General features: G+C 36.0%; 1 protein-coding gene across 2 annotated transcripts in view; it reads right to left on the bottom strand.

Annotated features, from left to right (window-relative positions):
* Window positions 1-22,458, bottom strand: part of KDM1A (lysine demethylase 1A) — a 62,707-nt gene that overhangs the window by 21,686 nt on the left and 18,563 nt on the right. The window contains exons 3-9 of one of the 2 annotated variants that reach the window (XM_059915799.1): window positions 19,220-19,279; window positions 7,754-7,887; window positions 5,070-5,148; window positions 4,362-4,454; window positions 3,359-3,465; window positions 1,692-1,773; window positions 547-641 (exon numbers count right to left, since the gene is read on the bottom strand). In XM_059915799.1, coding sequence (XP_059771782.1) covers window positions 547-641; window positions 1,692-1,773; window positions 3,359-3,465; window positions 4,362-4,454; window positions 5,070-5,148; window positions 7,754-7,887; window positions 19,220-19,279 — 650 coding nt within the window. The remainder of the gene's footprint in view (window positions 1-546; window positions 642-1,691; window positions 1,774-3,358; window positions 3,466-4,361; window positions 4,455-5,069; window positions 5,149-7,753; window positions 7,888-19,219; window positions 19,280-22,458) is intronic. The other variant, XM_059915807.1, reaches the window with a different exon arrangement.

Raw genomic sequence — 22,458 nt, 5'->3', positions numbered from 1 at the left:
CTTCAAATATAAAGATGATAGTGTGTTTATAGCCGGAGAATTGTAGACTACCTCACTCCTAACAGGGGAGTTGGCAAAAATTCTGCTGAATACAAACTTTTGAGTTTCACAGACCCCTAAAAATTAGGACTGACTTACATAACCTATCATACAGCTGTTAAAACACTCTCACTCTCCCACACTGAATATCACTTCCATGCTACTACCATACCAACCATAGGAAGCTCCTATGCCTCTGATCAACAAATACTTTAACCTACCTAAGCATCAGGTTAGTACCACCACTTCGCTATTAGCCCATCAAAAACTAAAAAACGTAACAGCCTAGCTAGCCTAATCTTCATTAAGTATTTAAAGATAAATGCCTCAACAGGCATGTATAACCCCTTCCTATATAGCTCAGAGTTAAGAAACAATCACAATAATGTCGCATCATTTCTACTCTCAGTTCATATTTATATGTGTGTATATTCATTCACATGTTTCCCCAAAATTGTTTTCGACTGAACCAAAGAAACTGTGAAAAGTAGTTTGTTGTCAACTTACAGCTTGTCCATTAGCTTCATAAAGTGGGCATTTTTGCTTGATCTTGGCCAGTTCCATATTTACTTGCTTGCTAACCACAGCCATGGGATTCCCTCCTAGAAAAAACTCCAACAATTAAATTCAACATACCTATGAAGAGAGAACAAAAACCTCAATGCAAAAATATTTTTACTCAAAATTTAAAATATCAAAGCTTAGGGTACATGAATTATATATCAACAAAATGCCCAAAGTAAAATAAATATTTAAGTTAAGCATAAAGAAGAAAGCGAAACATTACCTATTACCAAAAATTAGTTAACATTACAGACCCTTCTAGATTTTATGTGCATAAAATTACAGACATAGACATACAAAAGGATCATAACACATGCACTGTTTTGTGATCTTTTTTCAACTTAGCAACAAATGTGGACATAATTTCATGTTAATATGGAGCTACATAATTTTTAGTGGCTGTATAGGTCTCATTGTATAATAATTTAATCTTCTAATCTGTAGTTTCTAACATTCTGCTACGTCACTGTCCAGTTGTCTATTTTCTTAGGATAATTTCCTAGAACTGGATCCACTAGGTCAAAATCTATGTACATTTTAAATTATGCTCATATTGATGTATCTTTTCAGGAAGACTATTTGTCAATTTACCTCTCACTAATACTGAGAACAGTATCCTAACCAATATATTTTAAAATTGTATCTATGGCTTTAAAATATAAGATTAAACAGGGACTTCCCTGGTGGCGCAGCAGTTAAGAATCTGCCGGCCAATGCAAGCAACAAGGGTTTGATCCTTGGTCCGGGAAGATCCCACATGCCGCGAAGCAACTAAGCCCGTGTGCCACACTACTGAACCTGCGCTCTAGAGCCCGTGAGCCACAACTACGGAGCCCGTGTGCCACAACTACCGAAGCCTGTGCACCTAGAGCCCGTGCTCCACAGCAAGAGATGCCACTGCAATGAGAAGCCCGCGCACCGCAGCAAAGAGTAGCCCCCGCTCGCAGCAACTAGAGAAAGCCCGCGCGCAGCAACAAAGACCCAACGCAGCCAAAAAAAAGATACATACATATATATATATATGTAAGATTAAACAATTTTATGAGTCTCAGACCTTGTATTACAGCACAAAACTAAGAACTACTTACCAAGACCTGTTACTACCATGGCTCCAAGATCAGCTACATAGTTTCCTTTGCGAAATGTAGCAACTCGTCCACCCACACGATCCTGTTTTTCAGAAATTAAATGGCTAAAATCATAAATTCTAGTTTAACCATAATAACCTGGCAAGGTACCATCTCAGGGCTCCTTGATAACTTAAAAAGAAAGGTGTAGTTAGAGTTTACATGGAGTACGATGTGAGCACAAAGAGCAAATGAAGTTTAACTATTTGAGAGAGTGGTAGGTAATGAATGACATATAAAAGGAACAGAATTAAGTGATGTGAGGTAGGAAACAATTTTGACACCCAGAAGACATACTTAGTTACTGCTACTATTAGCCACCTACTCCAATGTCTCTAACACCAGTTGTACAGGCTGAGCAAGGGCCACTCACATAGAAAATATCTGTTCACAAATTTTAACACTAAAGGCCATTTTTCTACCATCATGTTCTGACTCTTGCCCCACAGTGTCAAAGTCAGCTGTGAATGATTTGATAGATGACTTCTCTGACAAATGCCTCTCCAGTGCAGCCCCATGCCCAAGGGCAGAGTGTCTACTGAGCATGAACTGTTGACAATACCTCTCATTTCTATACAGGCCCAAGTGTTATCTTTGCTGACTGTAGATTTTCAAGTATGGGGAAATCTTACTGAGCTGCAGTGATACTTCAGTCATGGATTACATGAGAGTACTCTGTAAACTCCAAACAAATGAAAAAAAGCAAAACAAAACAAAAACCTGCACACATGGGTAGGAATCATAATGATCCCTTTATTCCTTGCTGTATTCTTTGTACATAGGAGACAGAGGGCACACAAATGTTTTCTGAATTAATTAATAAAATATTAAAGTAAGACTGTATCAGGAATTATTTAATTTTGATCTCCCCATACTCTATTTGAAAAGAACATTTTAAAAAATTAGGAATTTGTAAAAAGCAATTTAGATTGCCCTGCACAAAACATTTTGAAAGCTTTTATAAAATTTTAGATTGTTTAGGTTATGTGAGAAGTGTTTTGTTGTTGTTTGGTTTTTGTTTTTTTTAAATGGTAGGAGTCAAGGGAGGTCTTTAAGCCACTGAAAGATAATTAAATCTCAAAAATTACTCATGAAAATGATTTGAATAGTAACATCCTAATAGGATGTTCTTTTTTTCCACTCTGTGCCATCATCCCCATCCTCTTTCAGTTTCCATTTCTCTCTCTAGGACTAATGATAAGGAGCCAGTATCTTGGCTTCACCAGGCTGTAAAAGATGGCTGCTGTCTGAGAAGCAACTCCTTTCTGTTTACAATCAAACAGAATACAATTCACTCTGTCCCACCACTAAAAATAACTGCACCCTGTAAAGGGTATGTCTGAGAAAGCCCCCTAATTGAAAGTTAGCTGCAAGAAACAATGACCTGAAAATATACATAAAAGGGCTATATGGATTATTTATAAACTCTAAATACTCACTGAGCACTTTTCAAAGTTTTACTGTCAAAAATGTTTTATCCAATGTAGTTAACACTATCAAAATACCTTGAGTATTATTTAAATCAGTTTGGTTTAGTTCAATTTGTATGATTCCTTAATTTGCAACAGATAATTTCCTTACCATATTTCCATTAGGCTGGGCTTCTAAACCCAAAATAAAATTCTTACCCTGGCTTCCAGAAGTGTGACATCCATTCCAAAACTTTGTAACTGACGAGCTGCTGCCAAGCCCGAGACCCCAGAGCCTATAATGATTACCTTTCCCGTCTTTTTAGCTAAAATTAAAAAATGAACAAAAATTAAAATACTTTGTTGTAGGTTTAAGAGCTTTTATTTGTCATTTTTTTATCAAGAAAATTTCTAGGTTCTTAACATGTTATGACGTCTCACAAAGTAAACAATTCAGAGTTATTTTCAAAATATGAAAACTATATGAATACAAATTAGCAAATATCTGAAACTTATAAACTTTAATTCAATGTTGAAAATTCATAAATGAAATCCTTTATCTTAAGATTTACTTTCTCATTACCTCAGCCATGTGCTTCAGCATCTGTGACCCTCGGTTAATTTATTATGAATAATCTCCCACATTTACCTCACAATTATACTTAGGACAATTTGAGCAGTCAACCAATCGATCCTTAAAGCTATTTTCTTTAAGCTCTACTTCTGCAGTCTTTAGTTTCCTTTTTTGAAAAATTATTAAAGCATAAATATAAATGTATTATAAATAAATAGATAGATAGATACATTAATTCTCAAAATATCCCTATCTTCTGATTCCTGGCAGACATTATCCAGACACCATGAAAGGGGTAAAAAGCATTTAAAAAATAAAAATGCAACCTTTAGCATTGCATTAAAGAACTGGTTAATGAGAGAAAACAAACTTCCTATTTTATAACTGATTTTTTTCATTTTTAATAAATTTTATTTTTAATTGTTTTTTCTTAAATTGGAAATTCAGTATCTTTTACCAAGTATTTATCAAACCAGAAATTATAGGAAATTCACATTTACAAAGAGATTTTACTTTAAATTTGACTTATAAGAAGATAAACTTGGGAATATTTTGACTCTAAATATGGATTTAGAAATCAAAATAAAATGCTAAAAAGCCTCCTGGAACCTAATTTAAAACCATAAAATTCATTGGCCAGGTCCTTACTTGGGAGGGGCTTTATCCTCTTATAGATGCCGAAGTTGATAAGACCATGACGCTCTAAATAACTGTGAACTCGGTGGACAAGCACAGTATCACCTACAGAAAAATGAATTTAAAAACATGTTTATCTTTTTAGCACTTTAAATGGAAAACTCTTTTAGCTCTTCTTCTACTTCTCCATCATGAAGTCATTCTATTCATCTTTTCTATAAGCTTCAAGTCATGTGACTCCTTTAGAAAAGTGATTCTTAGAACTATTAATCTGTGTGGTAGTCCAAAATGCATATCACATAATTTCCAATTTTTAAAAATGACATCCCATTACAGATGAGATGAAGGACAAAACCAACCCTTTTAAAAGTAGTATTATGCTCATTTACTTTGGCAAAAACTTTACAAGACTGCTGGTGGCAAGTGGGAAATGAGAAAGCCATACAGACAGCCAACTGAATGCCACCAAAGTACTCTGTGGATTAAAGCTGGAACATAGGTCTGGAGAAATTATTAGCAATCTGTGAACTCACTCACCTGTCAACACAATTAAAAAGTTAGAAAAACAATTACAAACACACAAAATAGTTTTGCTGCAAGGCTCATTTCTGCATAGCACAAGAAGATGAAAATTCATTATCAAGCAACCATGAGCTTCTGGGAGGAAGTATCCATTTTCAAATCCAGTTCAAAACCAGTCCTACTGAACACACTACTTACTGTTGTAAGGCGCTTCTAATTGTTGGAGAGTAGCCTCAAAGGTCAGCTGAATCTTTGGATTATCCAACCACAACTGCAACTGTATTTAAATGATAGAAACTGTATTACAATCAAATAGACATATACCATTTGATCACTTTAAAATATCTTTTTAACTTTAAGGCCTCAAATATAGGTTTTCCTTTCAGTGAAACAGTAAGGGTTATATTCCTGACAAAGAAACTAATGAAACACAAAACTATGTCAAATGAGTGAATTATTAAAGAAGCTAGGAGATATTTAGCCTGCCTAGTAACTTGCCAAGATCATACAGCTGTGGAGCAACAAGAATTTAAACCTGGGTTAGATAACTCCAGAGATCCTGAGTAGATACAAAATCAAATGATCAATCAGATATGTGGGGAGGTGTGTGTGCAAAGGATAACTCCTCAGTTTTGGGCTTGCACAACTAAATGAGTTGGTATGCCATTCACTGAATGAGGGACACTGAAATAAGAGATAATGAGTTAAGTTTCAAGACAACAAGAGGAGGTGAAAGACTGGCATCTAGACACATAGCTGGGGTTCAGAGGAGAGTTAAGGTTTAGAGCCACTTGCTTATGGGTGATAACTGAGGCCAAGTGTGTAGAAGAGGGCTCCTAGTGGGAAAGAACAGGGGAGAGAGGAGAGGACCTTAAGGAACTCTAACCAGTTCACATAGTGGCCTGTTGTTAAGGAGAAGGCTATAAAGCATTCAGAGAAGACAACGAGGGAGGCAGGAGAAAAACTAGAATAATGTGTTAAGCTAAGGGAGCTGTGTATTTAGGAAAGGAGAAGTCAATTATTTTGAATACTGCTGAAAAAGCAGTAAGATGAGAAATAAAAAATATTATGGTACAATCAACGGGCTCTAACATGAATTCTTTTCAAACTGAATATATATCTGCAAAATGCAAGACCAGCTGAATACCATCATATTTACGTCTTAGCTAAAAGTTAATAAAGACTGCTCCATAAACAAGTTTCAAAGAAGGAATTAAAGTGTAAATAAATTCAATTACAAAGAGATATGACCAAATCCATATGGACCCTCTGCTTTTCTCTGTGGCCACTGTCAAAGGAAAATGGAATTCCTCAAGCACACAGTGGGCCCAAGTCCACCACCCCTCAACACAAGCCTTCTTCCTCCTTCCATCTTATAATATAAAGGTCAGGTCATAGGTTCTAGTTGAATAATCCTAAAGTTGTGGTTTTAAAATCTGGAAGCAAAAGATGCAGTTTAACACAAGAGAACTGACACAATTCTTACAGGAAAGAATGACTTAAGTTCTGTTTTATAGCCAGAGACCACAACTCTAACCTGGGCTAGTCCTTCCCCAAATCTGGATTTCTGGTCACAGGTAATGAATCAGAGAAAATAGAGATCACTATAAATCCATCACTCAAATTCAAGTAAAAAGTAAAAACTCCCCTCAGGATGAAACAAAAAAATGACAATTTTGTCTGAAATCCACTTAGAACAAATGTTGACATGCTACACACAGAAGCTGATTCAATTATAAATCAGCCTCAGAAATGCACATTAAGAATTTTCCATTCACTTTAAAAAAATCACCCTATTTTCCTTCACAAAAAAGAACTTTTATTCTGTACTACAAAAACCTACCAATCACTCTAGATGAATGGCATTTAACAATCCAAATTTAGCAGTAGTTTTGCAATGTAATGGTCAAAATAAAGACGTTAGTGGTGGCTAAAAAGACATCTCTGAGCTATATCCAAAATAACTGAAATTACAACATGAATTTCTTCTACTTTGTATCACTCCCGAGTACAATGAATATGTTCTGAACAGTATATAAAGAATTTCTGATGAATAAAGGACATTAAAGAAAAATTCACAGAAGAAATACAAATGACTAATAAATGTGAAAAAGCAATCAGTCTAAGTAATCAAAGAAATGGAAAATAAATGAAATGATTTTGGTCTACTACAGCAGCACAGATTATCATCATATTAATCACAAAAACAGGGCAGGGTAATGAGGGTGTCAACTGGGTCAGCCTCTCTGGGAAGCAATCTGACAACATGTATCAAATCCTTAAAAGCGTTCATACTTTTTGACCAGGTAGTTTTCCTTCTAGAACTCTATCCTAAGGAAATAACCAGAGATAAGAGTCAAGAATGTATAAAGCTGTTCAGAGCTTCATTATAATAAGCAAAAATGGACATTTCAATGCCCAACAGTTAAAGTATGACCCAACTGTCAGACAAAAAAATATTTTGCCAACATTAAAATCAATCATTTAGCCAGAGGAGGAAGATGAACCAGATGAGTAGAACAGAATAAGGGTTTCTCTTAACCTGGGAAGGAAAGACAAAGTGATTATTTTTAATGTATATTTTTTAAAAAAAGTTTATAAAGACTCTTATTGTGTGTTTATGAGGTTATGAGGAATGAAAAGGATCCAAAGAATGCATGGAAGTAGGATCGCAATTTTGTAAAAACAAAAATTAAACATACATTTAAAAAAATACCTGGAGGAAAAAAAACCTAATTTTTAACAGTGGTTATCTCGGAATAATAGTATTACAGATAACTTAAAAATTCTTTCCTCTCTTTCTATTTTTCCCCCCATATTCTATATAAAAGTAATATGTACCTTTTACAATTCAGGTGGAAAAAAGCTGATTGGAAACTTACTGTGCGGTTTCTAATGAACAGAAAAACCTTCTGGGTCTGCTGTGGTCCACTGATGATATCTGGAAAACAGGCTGCTTCTTGAGAAGTCATCCGGTCATGAGGAAGTCTACTCTGGAAAGCTGCACCCTCCACACCTAACAAAGAAAAGCAAAGGACTTCTGGGAAAAGTGCAAGTGAATACAAAACTAGGGATAATGATTATGCCTCAAACTCCTTTCTCGCCTGAAGAACCTCTGTAAAGCTTTGCCTTACTTGCAGACTGATCTCACTTCCTTTTTTAAAAAAACTTTCAATTTGCTCAAAAGCTGAAACAGCCTTAGGATTTAGTCATTCTTTTGAGCTTAACATTCCAAAAATCAGTTTACTAATGAGTGAAACAATATACCTTATAAAGCACAAGGCATTTAGAATGTTTTCTTCATCCACAAAAAAACTTTAAAATATTGGAGGATACTCTAATTAAAATTAGCATTATTGATAATATACAATAAATTTTAAAACTAAAGAACCAGAGTAAAGGAAAATACACTAACAAGAAAGCAAAAGAGGCTATGGAGTGAAAAACACAATCACATGCCTTCTTTTAGGACTACAGCAGGGAACATGAAGAGGACTCTAAGGTTTAATAACCAACACATGATCTCATCAATGGCACCATCCATCAATTCTCATAATTCAGTGCTGGCAAGCAGTGAGAGAAACTAAGTAGACTACAATGAAGAGAGAAAAGAAAGCAAGGAATTCGCCTTTTCTGGCAGAAACATTAGAAATGCTTTACTACATATTGCAAGTAAAATATTTTACTGCATATACTATATAGTAATATATATACATAGTATATATATAACTTATATAATAAGTATAATTCTTAAAATTGGGTATTAAATTGATATTTGTATAAGCTGATGGTTAAGTACATTTTTATAAGATGTCCTTAGAAACATTCACATATATTTTACTTTTATTTCTAAGATGATCTGTCCCTGGTAGTCTAGTGGTTAGGATTCGGCGCTCTCTATCTAAGATGATCTTACAAATATATACTTAACCATCAGCTTCTGAACATATCAAGACACAATTTAAAGAGTTTCAAAATTCAATACCACTGAAGTAATTACATAAGTAACAAGATAGGCACCAGATATCTATATTTAATCATTTTAAAGCACATAAAACAAGAAGTTGGAAACACTGATAATGGAAGCAACATTAAAGGAAAGGCATTAGTAAGATTTGGAGAATAAAAAGAACACGGCAGAGACCTTCAATATGGCGGAGGAGTGAGACGTGGAGATCACCTTCCTCCCCACAAATACATCAGAAATACATCTACATGTGGAACAACTCCTACAGAACACCTACTGAATGATGGCAGAAAACCTCAGACATCCCAAAAGGCAAGAAACTCCCCACGTACCTGGCCATGCGGCTGACAGGGTCTTGGTGCTCCAGCCAGATGTCAGGCCTGTGCCTCTGAGGTGGGAGAGCCGAGTTCAGGACATTGGTCCACCAGAGACCTCCCAGCTCCACATAATATCAAACGGCGAGAGCTCTCCCAGAGATCTCCATCTCAACGCTAAGACACAGCTCCACTCAACAACCAGCAATCTACAGTACTGGACACCTTATGCCAAACAACTAGCAAGACAGGAACACAACCCCACCCATTAGCAGAGAGGCTGCCTAAAATCATAATAAGGTCACAGACACCCCAAAACACACCACCGGATGTGGTCCTGCCAACCAGAAAGACAAGATCCAGCCTCATCCACCAGAATACAGGCACCAGTCCCATCCACCAGGAAGCCTACACAACCCACTGAACCAATCTTAGCCACTAGGGGCAGACACCAAAAACAATGGGAACTATGAACCTGCAGCCTGCAAAAAGGAGACCCCAAACACAGTAAGTTAAGCAAAATGAGAAGACAGAGAAACACACAGCAGATGAAGGAGCAAGGTAAAAACGCACCAGACCAAACAAATGAAGAGGAAACAGGCAGTCTACCTGAAAAAGAATTCAGAGTAATGATAATAAAGACGATCCAAAATCTTCGAAATACAATGGAGATAATACAAGAATCGTTTCACAAAGACCTAGAAGAACTAAAGAGCAAACAAACAATGATGAAACAACACAATAAATGAAATTAAAAATTCTCTACAATGAATCAATAGCAGAATAACTAAGGTAGAAGAACAGATAAGTGACCTGGAAGATAAAATAGTGGAAATAACTACTGCAGAGCAGAATAAAGAAAAAAGAATGAAAAGAATTGAGGACAGTCTTAGAGACCTCTGGGACAACATTAAACGCACCAACATTCAAATTATAGGGGTCCCAGAAGAAGGAGAGAAAAAGAAACGGACTGAGAAAATATTTGACAAGATTATAGTTGAAAACTTCCCTAATATGGGAAAGGAAATAGTCAATCAAGTCCAGGAAGCACAGAGAGCCCCATAAAGGATAAATCCAAGGAGAAACATGCCAAGACACATATTAATCAAACTGTCAAAAATTAAATACAAAGAAAAAATATTAAAAGCAGCAAGGGAAAAACAACAAATAACATACAAGGGAACTCCCATAAAGTTAACAGCTAATCTTTCAGCAGAAACTCTGCAAGCCAGAAGGGAGTGGCAAGACATATTTAAAGTGATGAAAGGGAAAAACCTACAACCAAGATTACTCTACCCAGCAAGGATCTCATTCAGATTTGACGGAGAAATTAAAACCTTTACAGACAAGCAAAAGTTAAGAGAATTCAGCACCACCAAACAGCTTTACAACAAATGCTAAAGGAACTTCTCTAGGCAGGAAACACAAGAGGAGGAAAAGACCTACAATAACAAACCAAAAACAATTAAGAAAATGGTAATAGGAACATACATATCGATAATTACCTTAAATGTAAATGGATTAAATGCTCCCACCAAAAGACACAGACTGGCTGAATAGATACAAAAACAAGACCCGTATATATGCTGTCTACAAGAGACCCACTTCACACCTAGGGACACATACACACTGAAAGTGAGGGGATGGAAAAAGATATTCCATGCAAATGGAAATCAAAAGAAAGCTGGAGTAGCTATTCTCACATCAGACAAAACAGACTTTAAAATAAAGACTATTACAAGAGACAAAGAAGGACACTACATTAAGGATAAAGGGATCAATACAAGAAGAAGGTATAACAATTGTAAATATTTATGCACCCAACATAGGATCACCTCAATACATAAGGCAAATGCTAACAGCCATAAAAGGGAAAATCGACAGTAACACAATCATAGTAGGGGACTTTACCACCCCATTTTCACCAACAGACAGATCATCCAAAATGAAATAAGGAAACACAAGCTTTAAATGATACATTAAACAAGATGGACTTAATTGATATTTATAGGACATTCCATCCAAAAACAACAGAATACACTCTCTTCTCAAGTGCTCATGGAACATTCTCCAGGAAAGATCATATCTTGGGTCACAAATCAAGCCTTAGTAAATTTAAGAAAATTGAAATCATATCACGTATCTTTTCCGACCACAGTGCTATGAGACTAGATATCATTACAGGGGAAAATCTGTAAACAATACAAACACACGGAGGCTGAACAATACACTACTTAATAACCAAGAGATCACTGAAGAAATCAAATGGGAAATCAAAAAATACCTAGAAACAAATGACAATGAAAACATGATGACCCAAAACCTATGGGATGCAAGAAAAGCAGTTCTAAGAGGGAAGTGTATAGCAATACAATCCCACTTCAAGAAACAAGAAACATCTCAAATAAACAACCTAACCTTACACCTAAAGCAATTAGAGAAAGAAGAACAAAAAAAACCCCAAAGTTAGCAGAAGGAAAGAAATCATAAAGATCAGATCAGAAATAAATGAAAAAGAAATGAAGGAAACGATAGCAAAGATCAATAAAACTAAAAGCTGGTTCTTTCAGAAGATAAACAAAATCGATAAACCATTAGCCAGACTCATCAAGAAAAAAAGGCAGAAGACTCAAATCAATAGAATAAGAAATGAAAAAGAAGTAACAACTGACACTGCAGAAATACAAAGGATCATGAGAGATTACTACAAGCAACTATATGCCAATAAAATGGACACCCTGGAAGAAATGGACAAATTGTTAGAAAAGCACAACCTTCTGAGACTGAACCAGGAAGAAATAGAAAATATAAACAGACCAATCATAAGCAGTGAAATTGAAACTGTGATTAAAAATCTTCCAACAAACAAAAGCCCAGGACCAGATGGCTTCACAGGCGAATTCTATCAAACATTTAGAGAAGAGCTAACATCTATCCTTCTCAAACTCTTCCAAAATACAGCAGAGGGAGGAACACTCCCAAACTCATTCTACGAGGCCACCATCACCCTGATACCAAAACCAGACAAAGATGTCACAAAGAAAGAAAACTACAGGCCAATATCACTGATGAACATCGATGCAAAAATCCTCAACAAAATAATAGCAAACAGAATCCAACAACACATTAAAAGAATCATACACCATGATCAAGTGGGGTTTATCCCAGGAATGCAGGGATTCTTCAGTATATGCAAATCAATCAATGTGATAAACCATATTAACAAACTGAAGGAGAAAAACCATATGATCATCTCAATAGATGCAGAAAAAGCTTTTGACAAAATTCAACACCCATTTATGATAAAAACCCTCCAGAAAGTAGGCATAGAGGGAACTTACCTCAACATAATAAAGGCCATATATGACAAACCCACAGCCAACATCATTCCCAGTGGTGAAAAACTGAAACCATTTCCTCTAAGATCAGGAACAAGACAAGGTTGTCCACTCTCACCACTATTATTCAACATAGTTTTGGAAGTTTTAGCCACAGCAATCAGAGAAGAAAAAGAAATAAAAGGAATCCAAATCGGAAAAGAAGAAGTAAAGCTGTCACTGTTTGCAGATGACATGATACTATACATAGAGAATCCTAAAGATGCTACCAGAAAACTACTAGAGCTAATCAATGAATGTGGTAAAGTAGCAGGATACAAAATTAATGCACAGAAATCTCTTGCATTCCTATACACTAATGATGAAAAATCTGAAAGAGAAATTAAGGAAACACTCCCATTTACCACTGCAACAAAAAGAATAAAATACCGAGGAATAAACCTACCTAAGGAGACAAAAGACCTATATGCAGAAAACTATAAGACACTGATGAAAGAAATTAAAGATGATACAAACAGATGGAGAGATATACCATGTTCTTGGATTGGAAGAACCAACATTGTGAAAATGACTATACTACCCAAAGCAATCTACAGATTCAATGCAATCCCTATCAAACTACCAATGGCATTTTTCACAGAACTAGAACAAAAAATTTCACAATTTGTATGGAAACACAAAAGACCCCAAATAGCAAAAGCAATCTTGAGAAAGAAAAACGGAGCTGGAGGAATCAGGCTCCCTGACTTCAGACTATACTACAAAGCTACAGCAATCAGGACAGTATGGTACTGGCACAAAAACAGAAATATAGATCAATGGAACAGGATAGAAAGCCCAGAGGTAAACCCACACACATATGGTTACCTTATTTTTGATAAAGGAGGCAAGAATATACAGTGGAGAAAAGACAGCCTCTTCAATAAGTGGTGCTGGGAAAACTGGACAGCTATATGTAAAATAATGAAATTAGAACACCCTCTAACACCATACAAAAAAATAAACTCAAAATGGATTAAAGACCTAAATGTAAGGGCAGACACTATAAAACGCTTAGAGGAAAACCTAGGCAGAACACTCTATGACATAAATCACAGCAAGATCCTTTTTGACCCACCTCCTAGAGAAATGGAAATAAAAACAAAAATAAACAAATGGGACCTAATGAAACTTAAAAGCTTTTGCACAGCAAAGGAAACCATAAACAAGACGAAAAGACAACCCTCAGAATGGGAGAAAATATTTGCAAATGAAGCAACCGACAAAGGATTAACCTCCAAAATTTACAAGCAGCTCATGCAGCTCAATATCAAAAAAACAAACAACCCAATCCAAAAATGGGCAGAAGACCTAAATAGACATTTCTCCAAAGAAGATATACAGATTGCCAACAAACACATGAAAGGATGCTCAACATCACTAATCATTAGAGAAATGCAAATCAAAACTACAATGAGGTATCACGTCACACCAGTCAGAATGGCCATCATCAAAAAAATATACAAACAACAAATGCTGGAGAGGGTGTGGAGAAAAGGGAACCCTCTTGCACTGTTGGTGGGCATGTAAATTGATATAGCCACTATGGAGAACAGTATGGAGGTTCCTTAAAAAACTAAAAATGGAACTACCATATGACCCAGCAATCCCACTACTGGGCATATACCCTGAGAAAACCATAATTCAAAAAGAGTCATGTACCACAATGTTCACTGCAGCTCTATTTACAATAGCCAGGTCATGGAAGCAACAAGTGTCCATCGACAGATGAATGGATAAAGAAGATGTGGCACATATATACAATGGAATATTACTCAGCCATAAAAAGAAACAAAATTGAGTTATTTGTAGTGAGGTGGATGGACCTAGAGATTGTCATACAGAGTGAAGTAAGTCAGAAAGAGAAAAATAAATACTGTATGCTAATATATATGGAATCTAAAAAAGAAAAAAAAAAGGTTATGAAGAACCTAAGGGCAGGACAGGAATAAAGACACAGACGTAGAGAATGGACTTGAGGACACGGGGAGGGGGAAGGGTAAGCTGGGACGAAGTGAGAGAGTGGCATGGACTTATATATACTATCAAATGGAAAACAGATAGCTAGTGGGAAGCAGCCACATAGCACAGGGAGATCAGCTCCGTGCTTTGTGACCACCTAGAGGGGTGGGATAGGGAGGGTGGGAGGGAGATGCAAGAGGGAGGAGATATGGGGATATATGTATCTGTATAGCTGATTCACTTTGTTATAAGCAGAAACTAACACACCATTGTAAAGCAATTATACTCCAATAAAGATGTTTAAAAAAAAAAAAGAAGACGAACAAGGCAGGTAAAGATCTAACTTAGAAAATTATAGCTAAGCTATTGAGGTGTTGTTTCCACAAAGACATCCAAACACTATCTAGGAAAAAATAATGGTTAACAAGAGGTTAAGCAAAAATGTCTAATGCTACTGTGGGCTGTACATTAAGAAATACTGTTGTTGGAGACAAGAAGAAAAATTCATCCATTCACAGGAGATTATGAGGGCACAAATACTGTATTCACAACAGTAGATCAAATCAATAATCCTCACATTTAATGAATCTCAACCTAAAATTAAAGACTGTCAGGAGAATTAATTACTCCTTAAGGAAAAAGATAATCAGTAACAGCCATACTGTGGGGGGTGAAGCATGAAATTAAGGCATGAAAAGAAGAAATGCTGACTATCAGACGTATAGGTTATTTCAGTAATTTGAAAGTTTCGAAAACTATACAGCTTTTTTTTTTTTTGGCTGTGTTGGATCTTTGTTGCTGCACGCGGGCTTGCTCCGTGGCATGTGGGATCTTCCCGGACCAGGGATCAAACCCATGTCCCCTGCGTTGGCAGGCAGATTCTTAACCACTGCGCCACCAGGGAAGCCTCAACTATACAGCTTTGATGTCCCCAGTCCTGTACCCCCAAATCAAAATAAATAAACAAAAAACAAAGCCAAGTCCCAAAACATGTCACATTTATAAGAAGCATTATCTACCCAATAATCCTGAGTATTTGGACCAAATACCTCTTAATAGGTTACTTCTTGGTATATTTCATGTGTATACTATTAATAAGACAACCAATGAACTCTGTAAACTCTACTTCTCCCTCCCAAAAATAGGGTAGTTTTCTTTCTTAGCTATATTATCTTCTATATATATGTTTAATAAGTGGTCAATGGACATCAATCCTACTGCAAAATACTATTGTCAATGACAGCCAGAAACACCATGTGGGGAAATAGCACTAAATTTTACATTATATTTGGTTCCTCATTCCAAGTGTTCTTATCAACAGAAATCACTCCAATATAGTTGGCTAATTTGGGAAATAGGTAACAATTAAGAAATTTTATATCAGTCATATGACAGTTTTAAATTATCTTTGAATCAAACATCAAAAGTTTAACAAAAGGAATTAAAGAAGCCAAAAGTTGTAACATTAATGTATATGTGGAATAACTGTTCTCCATCTCTATCTTCTATATAACATCTAAAAAAAACCCCCAATTATTCTTAAAAATAAATTTTAAAAAAATGAAAAATGGGGCTTCCCTGGTGGCGCAGTGGTTGAGAATCTGCCTGCCGGTGCAGGGCACATGGGTTCGAGCCCTGGTCTGGGAAGATCCCACATGCCGCGGAGCAACTCGGCCCGTGAGCCACAATTGCTGAGCCTGCGCGTCTGGAGCCTGTGCTTGGCAACGAGAGGCCGCGATAGTGAGAGGCCCGCGCACCGCGATGAAGAGTGGCCCCCGCTTGCCACAACTAGAGAAAGCCCTCGCACAGAAATGAAGACCCAACAAAGCCATACATACATACATACATAAAATAAAAAGAATAAAAAAAAAAAAAAAAATGAAAAATGGTCCCTAAAAACTCAGTAATTATTGCCTTCCTTCTGGTTTTTAGGGATGAAAATTACTATTTCAAAGAAGGAAACCATTATCAAAATCAAGGTGACAAGTGTGCAAGATTAAAAAATCTAACTTTTTTCCAAGGAAACAAAAAATGTTAATTTGGAACCTAAACTGCTCAGAAGCTAAATCAAAACATTCTTTCTATAAAATATTTCAAAATGAACTAACAAACCACTCTGGATAATCTAACTCAAGTATCTCCTTTAGAGGGAAGAACCTTACAGAATACAACTGTCTTCAGTATAATATCCTGATTAAAAGTAGCAGTAAAAAAAAAAAAAAAAAAAGTAGCAGTAGTACATATAATTCAGAAGTATTTACACTTGGCTCTGGAATACAGTTTTATACTTTGGTGTTTGTGTGTACTTAACAGAGTCTGGTATTCTGGAAATCTAGAATGTTTTAAAGATGCTACCTTAATTTTTTAAAAGCCCCAAGGCTGCCTACATACCAATCTTGCCCTCTGTTCAATTCCTCTTTCTCACCACTTCACACAGGAAATTTCCAGCATCACCTTTCAAAATGCAGTCATGCTAAAGCATAATTGCCTTTTCTAATGGTCTGATTGGCTCATGCTTTCTCTCTAAACACAGTAAAAGTAGTTAAATATTTAAGGGACTAATTTAGACCTTTCCGGATATATCAATTAGGCAGAAAAAAGAAGGGGGGAAGTGAGGATATAGGACCGCTATTCCATGAAATCATTTCCCCCCTGATTCTGATATGACACAGGTAGCATCTTGAATGAAGTAAGAGAGATATAACAGAAAAGAAGGCTTCCATGAGTTTCTTGCCTTTTTCCCCCCTTTATTAACGTAGATAAAATTAACTACAATTAGATTTCTAGCTAAAGAGGGAAAACAAGAGCCTGATAGGACGTACATATAAACTTCCTAAAATTAGTAAGTTTAGATGCACCATATCCAGTCCTATAAGTTTAAAAATAAAAGAATAAAGAATAGGGGGAGAAGAGAGAAAAAGGAAAAAGAGGAGGATCCTATGATTTCTTATGCTTTAGATTTTTTTATTTTTAGCGCAAACGCACACTTTAAATGATTCTATGAGGGAGGGTGTAAGGAATAGTCTACGCATAATAAACGAGACCTCTGGGTTCTCACTCCTCCACAGTTGGGTATATTCCTGGTCGAGTCATTTAACTTTGTGTTTCAGGACCTGATAAAACAGGGGTGATACAAATACCACCTGTTTGAAGGCAGAAAGCTAGGCAAGATGACCTCAAGTTCCCTTCTAACTTTTAAGATTTAGGATGTAAATACCAACTTGGTATGATTTTTTAAAAGTCAAGATGTGATCCTGGTCCCAAGATACTCATGACGGTCATTTGGTTTTGTTAAGAGAATAACGTTGATCACTTACAAGCATACGTTTCTAACTCTGACTGATCATCTCACAAATGCATGCTTCTGAACAAGGTGAAAATCTAAAGAAGAGATCTTGAAGGGTTCAGAATAGTCACCACCATTCCTGGAAACACTTAAAACTCATGTTCTACTAATATTAAGTCAGTAGCACCACAGTTCTATATGAAAGTCTGCTTTTACTTTCAGCAGTACAACATGTTGTTTACTTAAGCAAAAGAGTAAACTTATTACTCATGTAAAAACAAAACAAAAAGAAACAAGAAAACTCAATTTATTTCTTCAAGATTAAAGCTCTAAAGGCTATCCCTGACCCTCAACAGTTCCATGGAAGATCCAATTGTGCATCATTTGATGAAAAGCATTCTTGAAGATTGATCTGCCAGATATAGACTCTGAATGAGAATTTTAACTCCTCTAAGACAACCATGTACTGATTATCAACCTCCAATCCTTTGAATAGCATTTAAAGAAGTCTACTTCTAACATTCTGGATCCCCTAAGTACTAATTTCTGTATTAACATTGAACTATTTTTGATCCAAGAGGGTAAAATACAAATATTCCCTGGACCTGCTGTACACAAACTATAATAAACAAATAATTTAAAAGTAGACTTAAGAGTTCAAAAGTGACAAACTCCAAAAGTGATACCTATTCCAAGTCTATCAAAATGTATATATAAACTAGTTTTGAGTACTGGCACACACAATAACATCCTTTACGAGGTAAAGGATGAAATCCAGATATTCTACTTTGGATTCTTGGAACAAACGTTAACTGTTCCAGATGGGCCCCTATAAATCATTTAACCCTTTACTTTTTCCAAAAGTTAAAATCTCATAGTTTGGTCTGAAAAGAAACAGCACTTCAAGCAGACTTTTTAACAAAGATTAATTTTCATGTGAGAAACAAAATGTTTAAACTGCAAAATGATTAACTATGTAATGTTAACTGAAAAAACTGTATCCAATACCACTTAACAACCATTTCTCTTGCCCACATAGTTCCTCTGACTAATCCTAGAATGCCTTTCCATCCTGTTTTTCAGCCTATGGCTTCCCCTCTGTGTATAAAGTTATTTTTCTTTGTAAAGGTCCCATGATTTCTAAGTCTATGTTTTATATCATGTTTACTTTTACTATAAAGGCTGCTGGGGAGAAAAGTACCCGCCATCTCCTCAAAAACATGAAGAAGAGTGGAGGGCTGAGATCGGCCTGAGGACTTCAAAAGGTTTTGCTTGCCTTTGTTCTGGCTACACTTTCTCCTATTATACTACTCTGTCCTGTGGGTTAAAGTTCCCCTGCGCTTCTGGCTAAAATGTGGGTACTACAGCCAAAAACACTTGCAAGCATCAATCCCTGACTTGGCGGCTCTTGCTAAGTGGCAAGCATCTAATGCCACCCTCACCTGATGCTTGGCCGTCTCCATACCCTCCAGAACTGTCGTCTTGAAGTCCTCCTGCTTGCCCTGTGGAAGGAAAGAGGAGAACTCAGGGACCTTACTCCATAAATTGAGATAATATCTGGACATAAAGGCCTAATAGTTGGCGACTCATGAATTCACCACCAACTAGTAAACGCATATTCAGAGAGCTCCTTCTTCTGGAATCAAGGCCCAGGGAATCACATTATAGTCTTCCAAATTCTGGTCAGGAAACTTCAACTTTACATGCTGATTCTTGTTGAAAGGTAGGAGAACAAAGTATGTAGTATTTCTAATTGCTAAATCCTTGCTGTCAGTCTTAATAGTCAAGGTTGGATGGGGGAAAAGGGATTCCAAATGTCTTTTACTACTTGTTGCTAGGCTGAGAGTGGGTGTGACATGGGCTCTAGGATCGGGAGTTGCAACAATTCAGCATCTGCTCAATGTCTCTTAAACTTTACCTTTCTATCTAAAAAGAATATATATAAGACAACAAGCAAAAGACATAATTTTAATGAAAAATTCTCCCCTTGACTTCAAAGAAGGGATGATAACTAAGAGATTCAGTTCCAAAAGAAGTTTCATTCACTATACATACTAGACAGTGCCAGACCTGAACATGCCAGTGCTTCCTCAGTAACACTTTAATTAAACCACCATAAAACACCTCACAGTCATATGCCAAGTACTGTAGATAGACATAACACAAGGGGGAAGGCTGGAGCAGGCAAGATGGTGGGGGAGCTTCTACCTCAAGCTTCACAATAAGCCTGCTAAGAAATTTTCCTCATTGATTAATGTACAGAAATAACTTTAAGAAAAGTATCACAGCTTGAAAGTTCAACCTGAGAAAGTTAGGATAGATCATCTTCCAGACTCTTCCAAAAATCAATCACCAAGACAGATGCAATGATCCTCTTAAGCCTCTCACCTCCTGATATACTATGGGAAAACTACAGTGTGATCTTTGGAAGATATGAAACACCATCCCCCAAAGATCTAAAACTGGACACTCTTCATTAAACAGTTTATTCTAAAAGAATCTCAACTAGAAAGCAGATTGATTATTCCACCATTTGAGTTAAAAGGCAGCAGGAAAGTAAAACTAACATAGCCCCCTTACTGTAAGAATGATCCCTGGTCTGTGAGACTTAAAATGACATTTTCATCTTTAAGTATATGAAGGTATTCATACATAAATGATTTCTGACAATATTATAATGTGTTGCTAGATGGTATATGGTCTGCTGAAAGTAGAATAGAATCCCATCCTAAAATTATTTCACATTGCTCTTGTATAAACGGTACTTTAGGTTCTAGAAGGTTATGCTTCTCAGACAAGGTACAAGGTATATGATTTGTTGTTTACAGCCTTTGGAATGGGCATATAATTATGAAGAGATAACTCCAATTATGAAATCCAATCTGCAAACTTATCTTGAAAATGCAGGCTGTACATTTAAAATTTTACTTTTGAAGTTTAAATTAAAAAATGTTCATTCTTAGTAACTTATGGATTTATTCATTTAAAAGTCTTTCAGAGTTAAAAAGTTTCAGAGTTAAAAATTCTTGTCATTATTTTCTTTGGTTCCAAATAGAACCAAACTAGACCAGAAGATTAAGCTATTATTTTAGAAGGGGGGAAAGGGGCTGAAAACAATGAAAGAGTTTCCAAGAAGAACGTTTAGGCATTAGGAATAATATAGCTCTTCTTTCTCAAATTATGTTTCTGGCTTCTTTAAGAAAGAATGAAAACAACAGTCTCTTCTAATGATGGCATCTCACCACTTCTTAATAAGTAAAAACAAAACCAAAAAACACTTTCAAGCTTGCCATTAAGACTGAATTATTTTACCCTTTCTACTTCTATCATTTTCCTTCTTCTCCCACTACATGTCATACAATATGCTATTTACTGTACTTATTTTTTTTTCCTGTCAATGTTTTTTCTTAATAGAAATATGGATTTCTTACCCCTGATTTATGTGCTCAAAAGGTCAACAGGCTACTCTTTTACAACAAGGTAAGGCAGTCTTTTTTGCTGTCTGCTTTTGAAAAGAGGTACTAACAAAATTCTTAGAAAGACACTGTCCTTTGATGAAAATACGTAGGAGAAACATGGAAAATATTCAATACTCTGGAAAGATTTTTAAAAGGTATCTCTCATAGCAACAGAAAGTCAAAAAAGAAATGAAACTCTAAAATACTACTTAAGCAGAGAAACAGGAGAAAACCAAGCAGAAGATGATATAAACATGAAAGAAATGATGGAAAACAAAAAGTGCTTACAATTAAGTAAATGAACAATATATTTGTCTCTTGAATTGATGAATATTTATAACCTGCTTGAAAGTAAAGTTGCTATTTTCTCTCTAATTGCAATATACTCATGAGTATTTTGAGGGTGCCTACTTCTCCAAAGACAGCGGAAAACAGCACCATTTTTATTAGTGGTATTCTAGACCAATTCTTCCTCTTTTTTTTTTGCTTTACCAGCTCTCAGATTCTTTATTTTGCCAGCATGCTATAATGTTTAAAGCACAGAATCATGCAATACAATTGGCATAAGAAAGTCTTATAATTACATATTAATTTCCTTTATTCTTTAACAGAATACTCATTTTATTAAGAACAGCACACATACAAATGTTTGCAGCTAACTTTCCATCCAGGTAGTGTCTCTGATTAGAACATATAAAATGCCATATTCATTTGCTCTTCGGGTCTTTCGGGCCTAGAACTCTGCTTCTGACAGTGGCACAAAGACATGGAACAGCAGGCAAATGTGGTTGTTATCTTCCATGAGCTCAAATTCAAAACAGAAGATGAAAATATACACAAGCAACTTTTTATTATCACCTTGATTTTGGCACTACTGAGCGAGCAGACTTCCTTTTGTTTTCACACACCCCCGCCGACAACACACACACAAAATCCTCAAGTTTGAAGTAGAGACCCTAATACAGTTTATTTGTGCATATCTTCTCCAAGTTGAAAATAAAATCTTTTCGGTTTATCTTACATAGCAGCCTTTCAGTTGTCCTCTAATAAATCTTCTACAGATCTGTTAAGTTATTCTTGAAGAACAGTTAGGTATTTTAGTTATAGTCACACTACTGAATTGTTTTTTCATCTTGATTCAAACTCTCAAGAGACGACTCTTTCAGCATCTTAAGAGGAAGTCTATTACGTTCAAATACTTTTATCTGGCAGGCACAGAGGTG

This window comes from Balaenoptera ricei, chromosome 1, assembly GCF_028023285.1.
Source record: "Balaenoptera ricei isolate mBalRic1 chromosome 1, mBalRic1.hap2, whole genome shotgun sequence".
Taxonomy (NCBI): Eukaryota; Metazoa; Chordata; class Mammalia; order Artiodactyla; family Balaenopteridae; genus Balaenoptera; species Balaenoptera ricei.
The sequence above is the reverse complement of the archived record's forward strand: the minus strand, read 5'-3'. Positions and strand labels throughout refer to the sequence as shown.